Source organism: Zonotrichia leucophrys, chromosome Z (genome assembly GCF_028769735.1).
Source record: "Zonotrichia leucophrys gambelii isolate GWCS_2022_RI chromosome Z, RI_Zleu_2.0, whole genome shotgun sequence".
Lineage (NCBI taxonomy): Eukaryota > Metazoa > Chordata > Aves > Passeriformes > Passerellidae > Zonotrichia > Zonotrichia leucophrys.
Window position 1 is genome coordinate 7,390,863 of NC_088200.1, and position 18,254 is coordinate 7,409,116.

The 18,254-nt window shown below is 40.8% G+C and overlaps 1 protein-coding gene across 2 annotated transcripts in view; it reads right to left on the minus strand.

The window, feature by feature from the left end:
* The window catches only part of KIAA1328 (KIAA1328 ortholog), a 172,595-nt gene that overhangs the window by 101,766 nt on the left and 52,575 nt on the right, over positions 1-18,254 (minus strand). For both annotated transcript variants that reach the window (XM_064736180.1, XM_064736181.1), the window contains exon 6: positions 1,502-1,629. In XM_064736180.1, coding sequence (XP_064592250.1) covers positions 1,502-1,629 — 128 coding nt within the window. The remainder of the gene's footprint in view (positions 1-1,501; positions 1,630-18,254) is intronic.

Here is an 18,254-nt window from a genome sequence, read left to right on the forward strand (position 1 = left end):
TTAGAAAGACGGAAGAACAAGAGGAGATGAACGGATTGTTGAAATTATTTGATAGTCAGTGGGCTGAAGGTTTCCTATTATCTGCTTCCATGCCTTTGCCCAGTAGATGTGATGACACTGGATCCCTCCATACTAAGGGCTAACCGAATATAGGATAAATGTATTTGAAGTTGAAAGGCTAGAAATGAAACATTCAAGGCAAAACCTGAAAGAAGGATTGGCATCACCCAAAACACAACTACCACAGTGCTTTTGGACAACATGGACTCCTCTGGGCTATTTTCCATGGAGATCCCCAGCAAGCTGCATGCCATACAAGCAGCAACACAGACATCATCCTTTCTGGGAAACATTCTTGTTTTGAATTCAATGCCATCACAAAAATGGAGGGCAGATATAAACACAAAAGAATGCAAATGAAATGTTTATGAAAGGTTAAATGCCTGACAAACAGCTCAATGTCCAACAACGCTGGACCAAAAAAAAAAAAGCTAAAAAATGCATCATCAGGACAAAAAAAAAATCCATTCCTGATGCCAACAAAGTCAAAGAGTATTGCTACGTGCTTCCTGAGAGAATTAAAAGACTCCTTCATGCACAGTCTCCAGTCTCCTGCGAAGCAGGATCTGCCTGTATAATTCTCACAGCAGGTAACCACTGAGACCTCCTCTGTGCTGATGACTTTATTTCTAGCCCTGTTATAAATAAGCCTTTAAGACTGTTCCAGAAGAAGAGGGGATCGAAGGCAGAACCTCAAGAAAAAGGCATGGTCTTAGGAAGGATGCATTCTGGAGGTCTATCTGCAGATGGAAGCTGCTACCAGAGAACAGCTAGCAAGAACCCGGGGCAGACACCTGCATGGGCAGTCTTCTCTTCCAGGGTATAATATGCCATCAGCCAGGACAAACCAAGCACCTGGCTACCAGGGGAATATCTCAAGCAACCATGTTCTCAGGGCTTTGGGTGACTCTCTACAAGAAACATTTTAGAACTTAATTTAACACATATGTCTAGTCAACATTTTCTGGTTTTAACAGCATATAGAACTACAGATCTTCTATAAATAGCTCAAATCAGATGAGCTGCTTTACAGACTTGAGAAAGCTCTTATTGACCAAATACATCATCTGTAATGCCCTTTTCAATCATCAAAAGCCACAGTGAAAATGTGAAAGGCTATATCTACAGTGACTGCAATTATTTTTCCTGTTTAAATAACAGAATAGAAAACATAACAGCATCTTAACTTTTTCCTTGGAAAAGGTGTGGGTTACCATGATTCTTACTCCATTACAGCATGGTCAATTTGCTGATCCAAAACTTGTCAAGATTTTTCTCTTTGTTTTCCTGCAATCCATGTATTAAGGCAAGCACTCATGGGAAACCAATCACAAAATAGTATTCAACACCATAAGATGTAAGATAATACACTCACAGTCTCAAAAAGACGTTTTGACTTGGTAATTTAAATAAAAAAAGAGATGATAAAAAAAGAGCTTACCTTCTGCTCCTTTTCCTTGGCAGCACTGAGTTCAGAAAGGGAGTGTGATAGTTTTTCTTGCTGCTCAGCTAGGTACTTCTGATAAAGGCTCAAAAGTTCTTGGCATTCTCTGTACTGCTGCTGCAGAGGTGAGACATCAGAAGTTAAGGGAAAAACACTCTTTAGCGAACAGTTATAGCCAAATGTATACCAACTTACTCTGTGTAAATCTGATTTAGATCTATAACAGTTCAATTTAAAAACAGATACCATGTGTTTGAGTAGCGCCTAATGATGATAAATCTGCCTAGAGATGAATGTTCAAGTACAACCTTCTTCCTTACTCAGAGTGGAAAAAGAAGAATTGCACTAAATTCTTTTACCATTGGGAAAGGGACAGCAGCAGGAGGCAGGTGATGACATTGTTTCAGCTGGAACAATTACAACCCTCTTATTCGTATTCAGCAAAGCCAGCCATTACCAATGTTTATTTATAAATAAATAAATAGCCAGCCAAGTAAGTAAATAGTCCATTTTTAAGCACAGACATCGATTCACAAGCCCACATACCCAAATCCAATCTCTCTGCTTGAGTGCCAATGGCTCAAAACCCCACAGCCACAGATGCAGTGCTACAGGCCTTTTACAGACCAGCAATAATTTTTGGACAGTAATCTGGAGAAGCAGCAACTGTGGTGTTTGCAAGGATATTAGCAACAGTGTCCTGCCTTGCTTGCAGCATTGAAATTCCAACAGGAGATAAATCTGCTCTTCACCTGTCATTGTGTAATTCCCTCCCTTGCTCATGTAGCATGGTAAACCATTTATGCTCCCCTCTCTCCCCCCTCACTTTTAATTATGCATGCAGATGGGATAAGGGCTCGCTGTCCAAAGAGATTACTCTGAATAAATACTTTAATAACAAGTCACTGCAATTAAGGTAGGGAACAAAAACTTCTTCAATCTTTAAAACGGTGTTGAGTTACAGATTTCCTTAACATTTTTATGATCTAATCATTGCTTCTGGGCAAATTCATGTTGCAATCACTTTTGCCAATCATGGCTGCATAAATAACTCACTGCTTTGTTATTCCCTGTTATGACCCTAAGGGGTTTTTTTTTGGTTAGGTTTTGTTGCCTTCCCTCTCTCCCCCCCTCCTTTCTTCTTATTCTTTCACAGGAGGGGTGGCCTTGCCAGGGCTTCGCTTTTGTTGTTGTTTGGTTGGTTTTCTTCCCTTTAAATAAAAGGCTACCAAGAGAATAAGCAAAACATTTTAGGAAGGAATGGAAGGTTAATAAACCCCAATGCTGAAATCAATCAGGAGAGCTCTCATACCACCTTTGCTCAGCACCTGGAAATATGGGAGGGTACAAACAATGGTCTTAACAAGCTAATTGCTTTCCAGAGCCAGCCTGCCTGAAGCCGGAGCTGTTTTACATTTCAGTTCATTTCGTCAGAGAGCACCAAAAGGCTGAAGTGATTTGTGGTGGTCTCAGGAGTCTCTGCCAGCTATGATGTATATAAAAGGAATTTTTTATTCCAGTTGTAACCATAGGCAGTAATGTTTATAGTAGGTGAACATATTAGCCTGGACGCAGGGCATGAATTTTACTCTAGCAAAAGCCAGTTCATTTATACAGCCTAAGAGTTAAATGTCGGTATTTGAAGACAAATTATAGGGAAATTCATTTAAACCCATGTTATGTGGCAGAATATAAAAACAGACAGTCCTATCTATCTTTATCAATTTTTTACAGCCCTCTTAATTCACTTTGCTTCCAGCAACCCCTTCCCCACAAAACAGATTTTGCCCTCTCCTCCCTCCAGCGAGCACATTGCTGGCACCAGAAACGAGCACCCTAAACAGCCCTGGGGCCATGAGGGACGGCCAGGCAGCCATCCTCACTCCTGCCACAGTGCTAGCACCAGTTCCACTGGAGAGCCAGCCATCCTCATTCCTGCCACAGTGCTAGCACCAGTTCCACTGGAGAGCCAGCCATCCTCACTCCTGCCACAGTGCTAGCACCAGTTCCACTGGAGAGCCAGCCATCCTCACTCCTGCCACAGTGTCAGCACCAGTTCCACTGCAAAGCCAGCCATCCTCACTCCTGCCACAGCGTCAGCACCAGCTCCACTGGAAAGCCAGCCACCCTCACTCCTGCCACAGTGTCAGCACCAGTTCCACTGCAAAGCCAGCCACCCTCACTCCTGCCACAGTGTCAGCACCAGTTCCACTGCAAAGCCAGCCATCCTCACTCCTGCCACAGCGTCAGCACCAGCTCCACTGGAAAGCCAGCCACCCTCACTCCTGCCACAGTGTCAGCACCAGTTCCACTGCAAAGCCAGGCAAGACTGCCCGCACTCCCAGGCCCCATTTGTGTTTTACAGACTGCAGAGCCCTCACAGTACGCATGATGCCACCACTTCCTGCACGTGGCTGCCAAATTCATTTAAAATGCAGTTTCAAACAGGACAGGAAAATTAGCATCAGCAAAGTATGCAAGCAAATCCTGGTTGTCCAAAGGCCAGTTATGTGATCATGAGTGGGAAGGGCAATGGCTCACATGAGCTTGAATGATGACCAAGATGTCCCTGAAATTCCTGTGAGATTTGGTCAGTCACTGTAAAAGTCAATGTATTAGAAGATCAAAACCTTGTTCATTCACACAATCACTCTACATTAAGCAAAGTATTGTTACAGCTGCCACAGTGTGAGTTTAAAGCCCTACTTTGCTTACTTAAGTAAACATGAAGCTTCTAATATGAAAAAAGAGTCCATTTGTTTGAGACACATACAGAATAGCTGAAAGTATGGCAATTCTAAAAATGTGCTGGTACATTTACTGCAGAATATCTTCTTTAAAAAAAAAGCCTTAATATTAGATCTTACTCTCTCACTCTATTGAATTTTTTGCTAAAAGCAGCAAGATTATCTCCTTTTTTCTCCTGCAAATTAGCCAGACAATACACAACACTGCCACAAAAATATTTAAGTCATTCAGATATAACAAGATCATGCATCTACTAAGGCAATACAGTCTTTGGACAGACATGCATGTCATAAATATTTTCATAATCTGCTTTAAAAAAAAAAGGAAGATTGAAAAAACAGTATAGGAGAAATCCTACAGATTTTCATTCCAAAAAGGGTAATATACGTAAATGGATACATTTGGTAATTCTTCATGTGTTCAGGAGCACAAATATTGAATTTGCAAGATGTTAGTTACCTAGGAGAAGTGGTACTTGGCATTTCACTGAAAGGTAGTTTTATGTCCAAGAAATATGCATTTGAATGTATTAGAGTAATATTCTTTATGCAGTTTATTAGTAAAGTATTGAGATTGTATGAGGAGGAGGGGGAAACAAAAAAAAAAATTAGAAATGCAAAGGTTAGAATTTCAATAGCCACATTTACATGTAATACTGCAAGTACTACATATTTTATAGAATATATTAGTTAATTTTTTCACTGAATGTAAGTCAAAGAATTAAGAGCTCATTTATGGCTCTTATGAGATAATAACCTCAGTGGACATAGCTGGCTTTGAGAGGAGGGTCTGCCAGCACACAGTGGTGACAGCTTACAGAAGCCAGGAATGGATGTCCAGGGAGCCAGGCAGGGAACAAAGAGCTTATCCTTGGGGTGAAGCTCCACAAGAAGGCACAGCCAACCTAATATTCAACTGCTTCCAAAGATATTCTCCCACTTACTCCTTCCACCCACACCAGCTCTGCTGCCCCACAGATCTCTCACTCCAGGCCTGAGCAAACCGTCCCAGCAAGGCAAAAAGACAACCAGGCACAAGATCAGGCATGAGGCAAGCAGGGGGAGTGGAGCTGGGAGCAGAGGACACTTCTTCCAACAATGGTCACCTGTCTGGGTGTGTTTATCCACCTTTCAAAGTCCCAAAGCCTTCCTTCAGTTCTACTCTTAAATCCTCAGGCTGTGAAGTCTGCTCCATGGCTACCTCAACTACTCACAGCTTACTCCTTGCTGAAATACTGTCAGCCTCCTACAGGCTGATGTAGAAAAAAAAAAATCCAAAAACTACAGCTCCTGCTTCCCCAAAAACTGGGAAGAGAAGGGCCAGACTCTAGCACACCCACTGATTCCCTACACTGTTCCCAGTCCACTCTTTCCACTGGCACTTTGAGCAGAAGTGAAGCCCAGCTTAAAATCTGCAATGTTTTAGTTCAGAGCATCCAGCATCTACCTAAGAAGCTCTTGAATTCAACACATCAGCCTCCACATGCTTGTGCAAGCTATGTTCATGCTACAGCAATTCAAATTGGTCTCTTCAGGTCCAGGTTTCCAAGTGAAGCCAACATCAGGTTGCTCTACGAGGACTATTTATCAAAAAATGCCTTTCTTATATTACTTTTTGCAAGAGGGAAAAAGGCAACTAAACCAGAAGACAGAGAATCTCCTGCCCTCTTTGGGGGGGGGGCTTTATGATTTAAGAAGAAATTTTTCATTTTATCTCACTTTATTAATAGAAAAAGAAAATTAAAGCAGCTTCCAATCACAGCAAAGTGAGTCTGGAAAAAACTTTTCAAGAAGCTACTAGCAAGAGCAGAGAACACAGCTGATGAGATTCTTCGCAATCAATATAATAACAAAGGCCTTCCTGTTTTTTCAGAATGTTTGTGAGAACTCACCACCTAGTGACACTTTCCTCACGGGTTTGCCAAGAGCATTTTTGGGACAGGCAGGAGCTCTATTGTTCCCTGTTTACACACAGGAAAACCGTGTCACAGGGAGTCTTTGGCCACGTCTGAGCACACAGGTGCAGCCCAGCAGCCCCACACTCCTCAAGGCAGCTCCAGGACATGTGTCTTGCAGCTGCAGGTAAACTAGCACAGCTCAGGCACAGCACTAACAGACCAGATTCATCTTGCACCTGATTAGCTCAGAGTCTGAGTTTGACTGCATTCACCCATGCAGAAAAGCCCTAATAGACCTCCCAAGCATCAAACAAGATGCCCAGTGATGATTCATTCCTGTAGTCCCTGACTGTAGCTTCAGCTTGGACTGTCCTTTCCCTCAGGGCTGCATTCTCTGATCCATGGCCAGAATAGAACACAGGAGCTGAATCTCCATCTTCAGTCACCAGATGCTGCAGCCCCATCAGCCCCCATATCTAATGGAAGACTCTCTAGAGACTCAGAGCTATTACAGAGATATGCAAAGATGAATAAAGCAATCAAAGGAAAGAAAAAGTCAAACAGACACAAATTGGATTGGAATTTAAATCAGACAGCATTAACTTGAACTCTGTGGTAGAGACACAAGAAACTTTCTGTGATGTGATGAAGAAAGTTTTTTGACATGTGCACTCACAACCCAGTAGCCACAAAGCGCTGGTCTTTTTAAATTCCTGCTTAAGGACATGCAGCTAGAAACCTGACTAGTTATGACCACGTTGCCAGTTTCAGCAGACTCAACTCTTTTCACTGCCTCAGGTAGGCCCTTGAAATCAAATGCTGTGAGAAAAACTAGACAAGGAAGGAGATGCTGAGGAAATGCCACTGACAGTGGGTGGATGAAGCTACACTAAGCTCTGAGAGGTCTTTGGTCTCCCAAGAAAAATCTCCTCAGATGAACTGTAGGCAGACCTGAGTTTGCCTGCATGCTCTCCAAGCAGGTGTGTGTGCCAGACCCGTTCAAGGAGCCGTGCACAGTCCCAGTAGCACAGCATCGAGCACCATGAGCCTGATCTAACTTACCTTGCTTTGATGTTTTTGTGGGGTTTGTCTGAGGGTTGGTTATTCTCTGGCAGCAACAGCAACAGTACACCACTTCCAAAATGCCTCTGGCCTGCGGCTGGCACGTGAAGAATGTCACAGCAAGCTCACAGCTGTTTAACAGACACACCACTGCATCCATAACTGCGGCACCATGTACTGCTACAACATTTCACTGTACAGCTCACAGCCCAAAAATCACTAAAAAATGCTGCAAGAGTATGAAAGCATTTCACCAAACTCAGGCAAAGGCTAAGACCCATGTTTGGAGCTGGGTCTCCAAACAGGGATATCCTTGTAACTACAACTAAGGATCAGGCTATATCTAAGCTTGATGCTTCCTAAGGGAACCAAACTTACAGAGTCTGCAGAGCCCCAAAGACCCACACCAGACTAATGGCAAATTCCACTGTAAGTGTGTTCAGCTTGAAGTGGATCCCACTTTTTTTCATGCATCACCCAAGCATATATTTTTTACAGTATTTTGACATATAAAGCAATGGGGTTTATTTTCTGCCTTAATATTTTGCATATCAATAGGAGAGAGATACGGTGTCTTTTGGGAAAGAAGCAATATGTATGTCATTCTGATTTCCACCTGCAGGCTTTTTTCTCTCTAACCAAAGAAAGGATTAAAATAATGCAGCTTCAACTACTTACATATGAAAAGTCATATGAATAAAAATAAACTGCTGGTATTAATGAATTAACATCTAAAAGGAACACTTTAAAATATAAACTAAGATATTCTAAGCTCTTTCCTTTAGCATTTAACAATTACATACTTCATTGGAAGCTGACCCACATTTAATTTTAAAATACTACTTGGGTTTAACACATACAGTCCTGTGCTTTGACAATTTCATCTCAGAAAACCAACAGGACTGCATTTTAGACATCAGACTATCCAGGCACGGATCAAAGCCAACCCTAACATGTTTCTTCTGCCTTAAAATTAAGAGAAATAAAATAAGTGGTTTGACTCTATGTGAATCATTGTTCTGAGAAAGGATAGAGACTAGTAACTTCTATGAAGGTTTATTATCTAAACTCTGAAGTTGCTGCAAAGACTGAAGATAATAAAATATTTTATGAACAACTTCCCTTTGCTCGTTCTTATATAACTGAGTTTATGTGGACTCCCTGGCACAGCGATGCTAAGAACCTGTAGGGAACTTTCTGCACATCCACTTTTCGATGTATTAAAGAAATCATCTGGTGAGAGTCTGAACCTTATGAGCCGTCAATTCAAAACACAATTTCCTTCTGATCCAAATGCCTTAGGAAGCACAATTCTGAAAACACTATAAAGAAGCAAGTCACATACAATAAGACAGAGTGATCTCCTATCTGAAGCCCAACAGTTACATTTTAATTTACACTTGAATATTTTAATGTTGTTATCCAGTCAGTAAATTAACTCAAGATGCAAGAATAAAAAGGGAAGATGCATAGGGAAAAAGGTCACAAGGTCTACAAAAGTTAAGAACTTCACTTCTGTTTGAAGCATCAGCATTATGTTGTTGAATGCCACAATTCTCATATAAAGGAATTGCTTAATACATTCCCATTCTGTTTGAAGGGAAATTAAATTTACATTCTTTGGGAATATGGTATTGTAATTAGTTCATGACTTGATTACACTTTGAAGTGAGCTGAGACTGCATATGGTGCATACAAATTAGTTAAGTTATGGTTACCTACCTACAGAAAAGCTACCGAGTTAAAAAAGTTAGCGACAAAGCCAGGGCAGTCCTTTGGAGCTCCCAAGAAGCACACAAAAACCATCCAATTCCAATCTAGTCTCTGGACTCCCAGATGCCAGGTGTGAACAGAAATAAAAAACAAGTTTCCTAAACAGCTGAAGAGTTGTTTTCAAAAAATAAGCTTTCCATTTCCACCTAGAGCACCCGTAGAGCCACTGTTAAAACTGATCCCAAAGAAAAAGCAATAAAAGATACAAGATTTCCTACCCTGGTTAAATTCACCACTATAATTCATCCTAATACTTGTAATTATGAAATTTCTTTTATGGACAGTTTAAGTTTTATATTATCTACCAAGATACTCTGTTCCACACGGATGATGAAACTCCCAAGTTTGCTTTAACACTCCGCAAAATATTGAGATGCACAATGCAAATATAATGCATCTAAAATTGGCCAAAGAAGAAGATAGCCCATATGATTTGATGAGAGCAAGAAAAGTATTTAAACCTAAAACTAATTCCTGATATAGCAGATGAATTCAGAGAAGTCTCTAACATACTTTCAAAATGCAAAAGCAGTTTAGGGTACAGGATTTGATCCTGCGTATTGAAAATCCTTTCCACAGGATATGCCAATCAAACTGGACAGCTTATCTGCCATGTTCTCTGGTTCAAAGGTGGGTAAGGACAAAAATATCACACACCATCATATGCCAGCAGATGTGCCTGGATCGATAAATGCAAATACCATCTCAGAGCTTGCATTATCTATTCCAAGTGGAAAGCACATCTCCAGCCTTATCTTCATTAATACAAACAAAAGAATACTTACAAGCAAAGAAAAATAAAAATAAATCGAAGATTTATTTTACAGGCTGGCTCTGCTAACAACTTTCTTTTACTGAAAAGGAAGGAAAAACATAACACACAAAAAAGAAATGCTGCTACATATACTGACAAAAACATGTATTTTCATAATAATGAACATAGGAGACCTAATGAGAGAAAAAACTATGAACCTGAATACACAAAATACAGACCCCACAGATCATTGTAACAAGATACTGATCCTGGCATGGGCCACGAAAATTTCTACTTTTAGCATAAGAACTGCAGTGGCAGGAGATTTTCCTCACTGGCAAGAAGGAATTTGTTCAGAACATACTTGCTCCTTTCAAGAGAGCTCTGCCAATGACTATAGTGACTTTCAGAATTTAAAGACTTCCTTTGGCATTTGCTTAAACGGCACAGCTACCCAGCCTCTTCCACTAGAAACTGTGAAGGAACTTGTTACTTATGTATTTGTCTACCAGCCAGTAAATGTACCATGCATTTTTTATGGAAGAAAGGAGCCTGGAGATCCAGACATACACAATTTCTGTGCGAAACAGTCCCAGCACCTGAGAACAACTCCACACATTTCATCATGTACGAGAGAGAATAATCACAACCTGCACTGCGTGAGAACACAAAGCCAAAAGGAGGCATTGTACCTATCACCATCCACACAAAACCGGCGCTATTTTTCCTTCTACATATTTAGAGCGCAAAATTAAACAAATAAAAGGAACACTGCATAATTTAGCTTTCATTTTGTATCAAATTGCTCATAATTGTAACCATAAAATGATAATATTGTGCCATATGTGCATCTGCAGAGCCGGCAGCGGCGCTGACCGGCCCCGGCCGCGCCAAACGTGGGGCTGTGGCGCCACCGTGTGCCCTCGCCGGGTATTGCCGCCGCTCGGGGTTCCTCTCGCCGAAAGCATCGCCGTGCAACCTGAAAATGTGCAATCCTCCCGCTACTCTTCTTCCTGAAACCGTACCCTGCCCCACCCGCAGAGGGAGTCACGGCTTTATGTGAAACACCCATCGCTGGGAATGTTTGCTGTTATAGTTGTGGGCTTTTGTAAGAATTAAAAAAAAAATTTTGCAGCAGCCACTGTTACCATTTACACAAAGCCATTTGTCATCTTAGTACTACTAGATATTAAAACAGACATGTTCCTTACTCTAATTTGACAATGGAGCTCCTGGCAGAAGTCTGAGGAGAGATAAGATGGGAATTGAGGTATCTGAGAAAGGATGCTCAGCCTCTTATGTTTAGACACAGTAAGAGGAGTTATTTAACAGGATAAATGTGAGCTCGGAGTCAGAAGCGTGGAGAAAAGGGGATGAAGAGGCAAAAGAGAAATGGAATGTAAAAGCTGAACTTACTGAGAGCAGAGCTACAGCACCTCCATCTCAATTAAAGAACATGCATAGTAAATCAAAAGGGTGTCTGCTTTGCCAGGAATGAGAATGTAAGATCACAAAACATCAACTTGTTTTATAACTAAGCCAATCAGGTTTGGTCTTGGTTACTATCAGAATGGGGATCACCTGAGAATACACAACGGTGTCTGTCTTGTTGCTTCCTTGCAGGAAACAATCAATCATCACTTTTAATTTTATATATTTGATGTCTCTCACTGAACCTTTTCCCTACCCTTAAACAGGAATAATGTTGATGGAGGAAGGCAGTCTCCTTCAGCCCAGCTCCCACCACCTTCAGAAAGAGAAAGTCCTCATTTGGGTCCTTACTGGAAAGGAAATCTGGATGCTACGGAAAGTTTTTATTTGCTGCCTCCTAGCATGGTTGCCACTCTGTATCTTCCACAGCAGACATCAGGCTTGGGTATTTAAACTTTCTTATCTCCTCTTTTTAAACCAGAACACAATCAGACAGCACCATGCAGATTTTAATCTGACTATTGGCAAATGGTGCAAGAGGCAAGATGAAAATCTGTAAATGTTGCTGGACAAAAATAGAAAAAAAAAAAATAAATACCAGTGAACCAAGGAATCTTGCCCTTCTTATGGAACTGTCCTCAGCACTATAGCTAGAAGAGCACCAAATGTAAAAATCACAGATCATTCTAGATAATTTATTTTTTTTCCTTTAAAACTATTGCTATTTTGACAGTCTTTCTAACCTTGTTAGAACACAATCTGCTTGCATGATGTAGAGAGAAAAGCATTGCTTCTTTTCCTAAGATACAGTTGAGGTCAAAACAGACTCCATACCAGCACACTAATATTAAGGAAGGTGCTCTCAAACCTAAAAAGGGGAAAATATTATGTGATGGAGTGCTGGAAAGATCTTTTCCACCATGTGCTGTACCCATCTCTAATGTGGTAAAGACTTCAAAATGACAGAACCCAAAGACTTGGTCCTTCCTTGTGAAATCTGGCTTTAAACATGCCAAACTCAGAAGCACTGGTTTCACTGAACTGAGGCCAGGGAAGGAAAGATTTAATAACAGCCTCATTATAAGGTTCATTGTTGTAGGACTATTTAATATACAAGATTAACACATCTTATCTCCCACTTTCACTCAAACCTATTATACCCCTCATTAATACATACACATTTCTACATCATTTACAGCACTCAGGAATCAAATATTACTGTCTGAAACAGGGTGTGTTCTGCTGCTCTTCCTGGTAATAGGCATTTTTTGCAATAACAGTACTCAAAAATAAGCCTCACAAAATTAGAGACATGGGTAGGTAAACAGGGCTGTCTAAAACTGGGAGAAACATAAAATAAAAATAATTTGTTCTGCCAACACTCCGGATTTCATTTCTTGATTCTGGTTCAAAATCAACAACCAGACCATCCAAATATTATATGACAGGAAACTTCTGCTTTCCCAACCTAATGAGTAATGGTATCCTTTCCTCCTGGCAATTTGAGATGTGGAAGTAGTAAAGTGACCCACAGCTCCTCAAATTAAGAGGCATTTTAAAAGTCTTCAGATCTGGACAACCAGAGAAGAAAAGGAAGCTCTAAGGTAAGAACACCACAATACTTCCCCAGATCACACTCCTTTGTGTCCACAGACACAGCAGGGCAAGCCAGAACAATGTACCTTAAAATTACATGAAGACAGGAGGAAAAAATATCCACTGCTATGTTCTCAGGAGACCAAAGGCTGCAGGTTGGCCCCCATTCCTGCAGGAACTGTTATGAGTTTGCAAGCATCTCAGGACAGAGAAAATGCACTTGTCCAGACACTGAGCAGGTCCAGGTACCTACAAGCCCTCCTGTGCTCCCCTAAGCTATGGAACTGCTCTCCACAGGAGGCTGCAAATGTTTATAGGAAAAAACCCCTTAATTTCTGAAGCCACCCTATGGTAACAAGAAGGTTTTCAAACCAAATGGATATTACATATTGAGGAGAAAGGTAACGAATGACCTGGAATGATTCTCCTGAGAAGTACTGATAGCTAAGACTTCCATGGGCCAAATGTATAGCTCCTAGGATTTTTTCTACTGTTCTTGGAGGTAAAGATGTTTACTCTGGCTAATTAATTTCGTATCAGAAAAGGTAATTTGCTGGGACAGAGTGACCCATTTACACTGAAATGCAGACTTTTTGGAACTGTCCACTATTTCAGGTAAATACAGTCATGAGGAATTGGAAGTTGCTACCTCCTGCAAGAAAAAACACTCATCCCTAAATCCTCACATTTATTACCACTAAAGCATAGCTGACATCCTGGAGGTCTTCTTGGCTTCTTACAAGGAGCACACCAAGGTACACAGCTGATGTGCATGGACCACGGAAGTCCAAGGTATTGGTGGGGAAGAGAGGAAACCTTTTCCCCACAGCTATGACTCCTTTTTCCTCCCACTATAGTTCCCACTCATCTTAGAGAAACATTGCTATGTGTTAGCCTTGAGGGTATCAGTGCCAGAGGGCTGTTACTCCTGAAGACAGGAATTCCTGAATCTAAACTCAAAAGCGCTCATCAGAAGAAAAAATAGCTGAAAAGAGTTTGCATAAAGACAGTTACTGGCAGCAAGAAAATGATACTTTCAGATATAGTCCTCTCACAGGATTAATATTTGAGCAAGCAAATAGTTCTTTGGCAAATTCTTTACTTATTGCAATGCAGTCAGAATCACAGTGAGATGACTCCATGCATACAGCAGCTGCTGATAATGCAGGGATCACCACGGATGCTTAGAAGGGCTTAGTCAACTCAAGAATGGAATAGGCCTTCTTGTCAAATACATTCCCGTGGTTATAAAAAATTTTTGAGCCAAACCAAATACAACATAAGGAAATGGGGAAAAAATAATCAAACACTAAAAGGTTTTATATAACAGGGACCTAGAAAAGTCAGAGAAATTAGGGGTATTTTCCAGACAACCAGTGATCAAGGTAACCTGCACACCACGCTATATGAGAATGCCTATTTCCTGCCAACAAGAAGGGAAGGAAAATTACTGTATGTGAATTCCTTGTATGTGAAGGACCCTGGACTAGAATGGCTGGTTTTCAGGAAAAACACCACAATAAAATTAAAGAAACAGAGAAATAAATATAGACAGCTACCCTCCTCCCAGAAGTTCAAAACAGAAGACATATAAAGGGCACAAAAGCACTGAACATTTAGTCAGATTTTCTCATTGATAAACATCATAGAGACTATGGAGCCCCCAAAGATTTAAGACTTGACTTCTTTACTGCAGGATCAATTTAGAAGCCAAAACTGCAGCAAAGCTGCTCGGTACCTCTCCTTAATTTCAACAGGTCAAGGAAACATCCATACCTTTTCCATCTCAAATGGAAAATTATTCCTGTACTAACAGCCACAAACCTTCATCACTGCAGTATCTCAACAGCTCATGGGTATCAACAGACTCATTGCCATCATCCCTGTATGTTCACTCTGCAGGGAAGGTCACATTTGATATGGGGGAAGCAGAGATACAGACAAGGTATGTGATTTACAGGACTTCACAGAAGCAAGAAAACGCATGTGTATCAGACCTCCACAGCAGCCTGCAGTGCCATTCTGCCAGCACCATTCTCGGAGCTGCTGCACTCCATGCTGCTGATGTGGCTTTCTGGGCAGCCTCCCTAACAGTCCAATCCCCAGTTAAACCAGGAAAAAAGGGATCTGCACTCTTTTTCAAGTTTTATGAGTAAGACATTTCACATATTCTTGCCTTCCCCTTCCAAGGATTAAGGTGAGAAAGAACTGAAGCAAAATACAGACAAAAATTAAAGCAGTAACTGTACCACAACACATCTGCCTCTGAAGCAAGAAGGAACAGACAGCACCAAAACATCTTCAGATCTGACAGGTTGCTCTGCTACCAATATGCACGAGCAGGTGAGACATGTCACTCCATGACAAGTATCAGAAATAAAGGAGCTTAATGCAACTTCTAGTGTTTTATAAGATTTCTCTCTATTGTGTGGAAGGAGACAACAAGCAGTTCTAACAGAACATGGGGAGATTTTTCTCCCCTGAGCTGCAAAGCTTTAAAATTAGCACTTTGTCTATGCTTGTTCTTTTAATGTCTGCATTTATTAAGGAGCAAAACAACCATGCATCTGAAATGCCAGAGAAATATGGATCCATAAATAATGCCACATTCCTATTCACACCTAATCTAAATATTTATGTAGTAATTTACCAGCAAAAGATGCAAACTATTCTTTAAATGCTACATTGTATTAAAGGTTAACCACGTGACATGTTTTATTATAAGGCTCTGAATTATGTTTAACACAAATTTTTATTTTCAGTGAAAGTTCTGGTGTTGAAATGGATGGACAGGGACAAGGAGTTTTAGTCACCTCTAAAAGACTAATGCTGAAGTTCAGACTTCTTCAGTATTTTTTCAGTCCACATAGCCATAGGCCATGCAACTCAGCAGCATACTGATTGGAAGGGCCACCTTCTTCACAACTAGAAGAGCTAGAAATGGCTCTGTCAGGGAGGTTTGGTGTTTACAGCAGGCCTGTGGGTGCAGAGCTGCACTCAGACACGCAGCCCCTACTGGAATCGGGGCCAAATCAGAAGGGCTGTGCATGCCCCTGCTGAGGGAAATGTTAAATGGAGCAGCAGAACTGCCCCCAGTACAAGCGCGGGCCCTCGAATCTCACAGCTGCTAGATGCAGTCTCACCCTGACAGTGAGGGAACACCTCTGTGCCCAGTATCTCACACAGGAATTCCTGATCCACCCCTCACTCAGTCCTACAAAACCCAGCTCCTCTCTCACTTCATGTCCTGCTGCAGTCATCATGACATATTTATGGCCGCAACTGTTCCTTTTGGTTCCTCCTTCAGCTCTCACCTTCATGCCTTCTGTTCCTAAAACCTTTCATATTAGACATAGTTTCCAACTTATCTTCTATTTTCTCTCTTACACAAGGCTTTCTTTAGAAATATTACTTTGCTGACTTCGTTTCCAATTCTCTTGATCTCTACATGATCTTCCACATAGAACACTTTCTTCAAGTCATCACTTTCCTCAGATGCAAGACCTTTGAAGCTCACTGCAGACTCAGCCATGCAGGAACTGATACAAAGATTTCCCAGTGTTTTCCGTTTTCACTAACAGAGCCTCTTCCATTTACATTACACTGAGAGAGATCCCCTCTTGTGTGACTTTTTGAGCCTATAACATGCCACAGTTTTCAAGGCCGTTAAACAGAGGGGTAAAAAAACCCTCACACTTAAGTTTAAGTAGTGCTCTGGAAGCTAAATATCTTCCAACTTGTAGAATAAGAAATAAATGAACACTACTGCCAATATGCCACCTCCTGTATTGAAACACTCACAAGAAAAGGAATTCCCCAGTCTAAGCACAAGGTATACACAAATAAACATTATGACCCATTTTAAATGTCCGATTTCTTCACATTTCCTTCATGACTGTTAAAGCAGATACCTCTAACTCAACAGCAGAAAAGGTTCAGTTTTTCCAGAAAGAGCTAATCAGACACAGCAACATGAGATGTAGTAATGTTCCCTGCTTCAGCAAGAGATGAAGTGCAGACTTATTGACAGAATCTGCATTTTTGGTTCTCATGTGCTCTGCCTGAAAAAGCGCCCCAATCTGAGACAACACTTTCAGACACTGGTATTTTGAACACCACTGGTCTCTGGGACTATCCTTTTTCTGCACCTCACTGTATTTAAATCAAAGAAACCCTGGCAAAAAAACAGAGGAAGCTGGAAGCATAAATGTTCATTCTTAAGTTGCAGTAAAATCTTTCATTTCAATGATATACAGAAGTACTTGGAATGTATTACAGCTGATAAATGCAGAAATGAGGTATAGAATACTACTGAAAATAGACCTTATTTGTATGCACGCCATACAAATATGTTAAAATACGTAGTTAAATATGCTGTTGGAGTTAAGTAGCTTTCATAGAAGAGAATCATTGCAATTATCAGTGGTAATAGCAAATCCTCTCTGATACAGATGTTTACTTCCTGTTCTAAGAACTAGGGCAGGAAACAGCCATGTTAAAAATATTTGTACAGCACCAGCCATAGTGTTCCTATTTGTTACAGCTAAGTGTACAACCTGTAACAAAAATAGATAGTTTTTTCTTCCTCCCCCTCCAGCATCACTTAATATATTAAAACCTTTAGTCAACAACCAAATGCCTGCTACCATATTTTGGCACAAGCTGTCTCTAACTACAGTCCTATCTCTTCAGTTAACAACTGGAACACAGAATTAGTCATCTCTAGGAAACAGATAGCATTAGCTTTTCATCACAAAAAGCTCAATTAAAGCCCATTTGAGAGAAGCTGAACCACTTCTTTATTGCATTTTTTCTTCTCTCTGCCTCTTGATAGCTAGGCTGAACCTAAATATCATTAACTGCTGTGAAGGCTAATATGCAAAGCCTAAGCACAGACCTGACTATGGTGAGTGCCTCTCTCAATTCTGATGCATGGGGGAAAAAGAAAAAAAGAAGTCATCCCCATACAGACACAGCTTCTTCCCCGTGCCCCCATGTTTACTTCTTGCCAATTTCTTTTGTAAAATGGGAGAGGTGTAACTGTCTATTCAATTTTTTAAATTTCACTGTGTGCCTTCTGTCTCTTAGAACATGGCAAATACTGTCTCTACACTATATCCCTAGTACTTAGAATGCAAAACACTTTATGACACTTCTAGCTCTGGGAGAAGAGAAAATGAAGCATGAAATAAGAAATATACTAGCAGAACAATATTCATTGACACTGGTGAATCTGTATACTGCTGCACTGGGAAAGTATTAGTATTTGGGGTTTTAGGCTTTTTTTTCATATGTTTGCCCAGCCTGTCTGATGCCAATGGCATGTCTGCCCTTGCAGCTTTCCCATGTAACATGCAACTGAGACACCAAATTCATCAAATTATGCTCAAATCTGGCAGATACATGCATTCTCATTTAAATGACAAATATTTTTAAGGCAAACTATATAATTGTCCTCACAGTTCTCCATAAACCACCCACCCTGATAA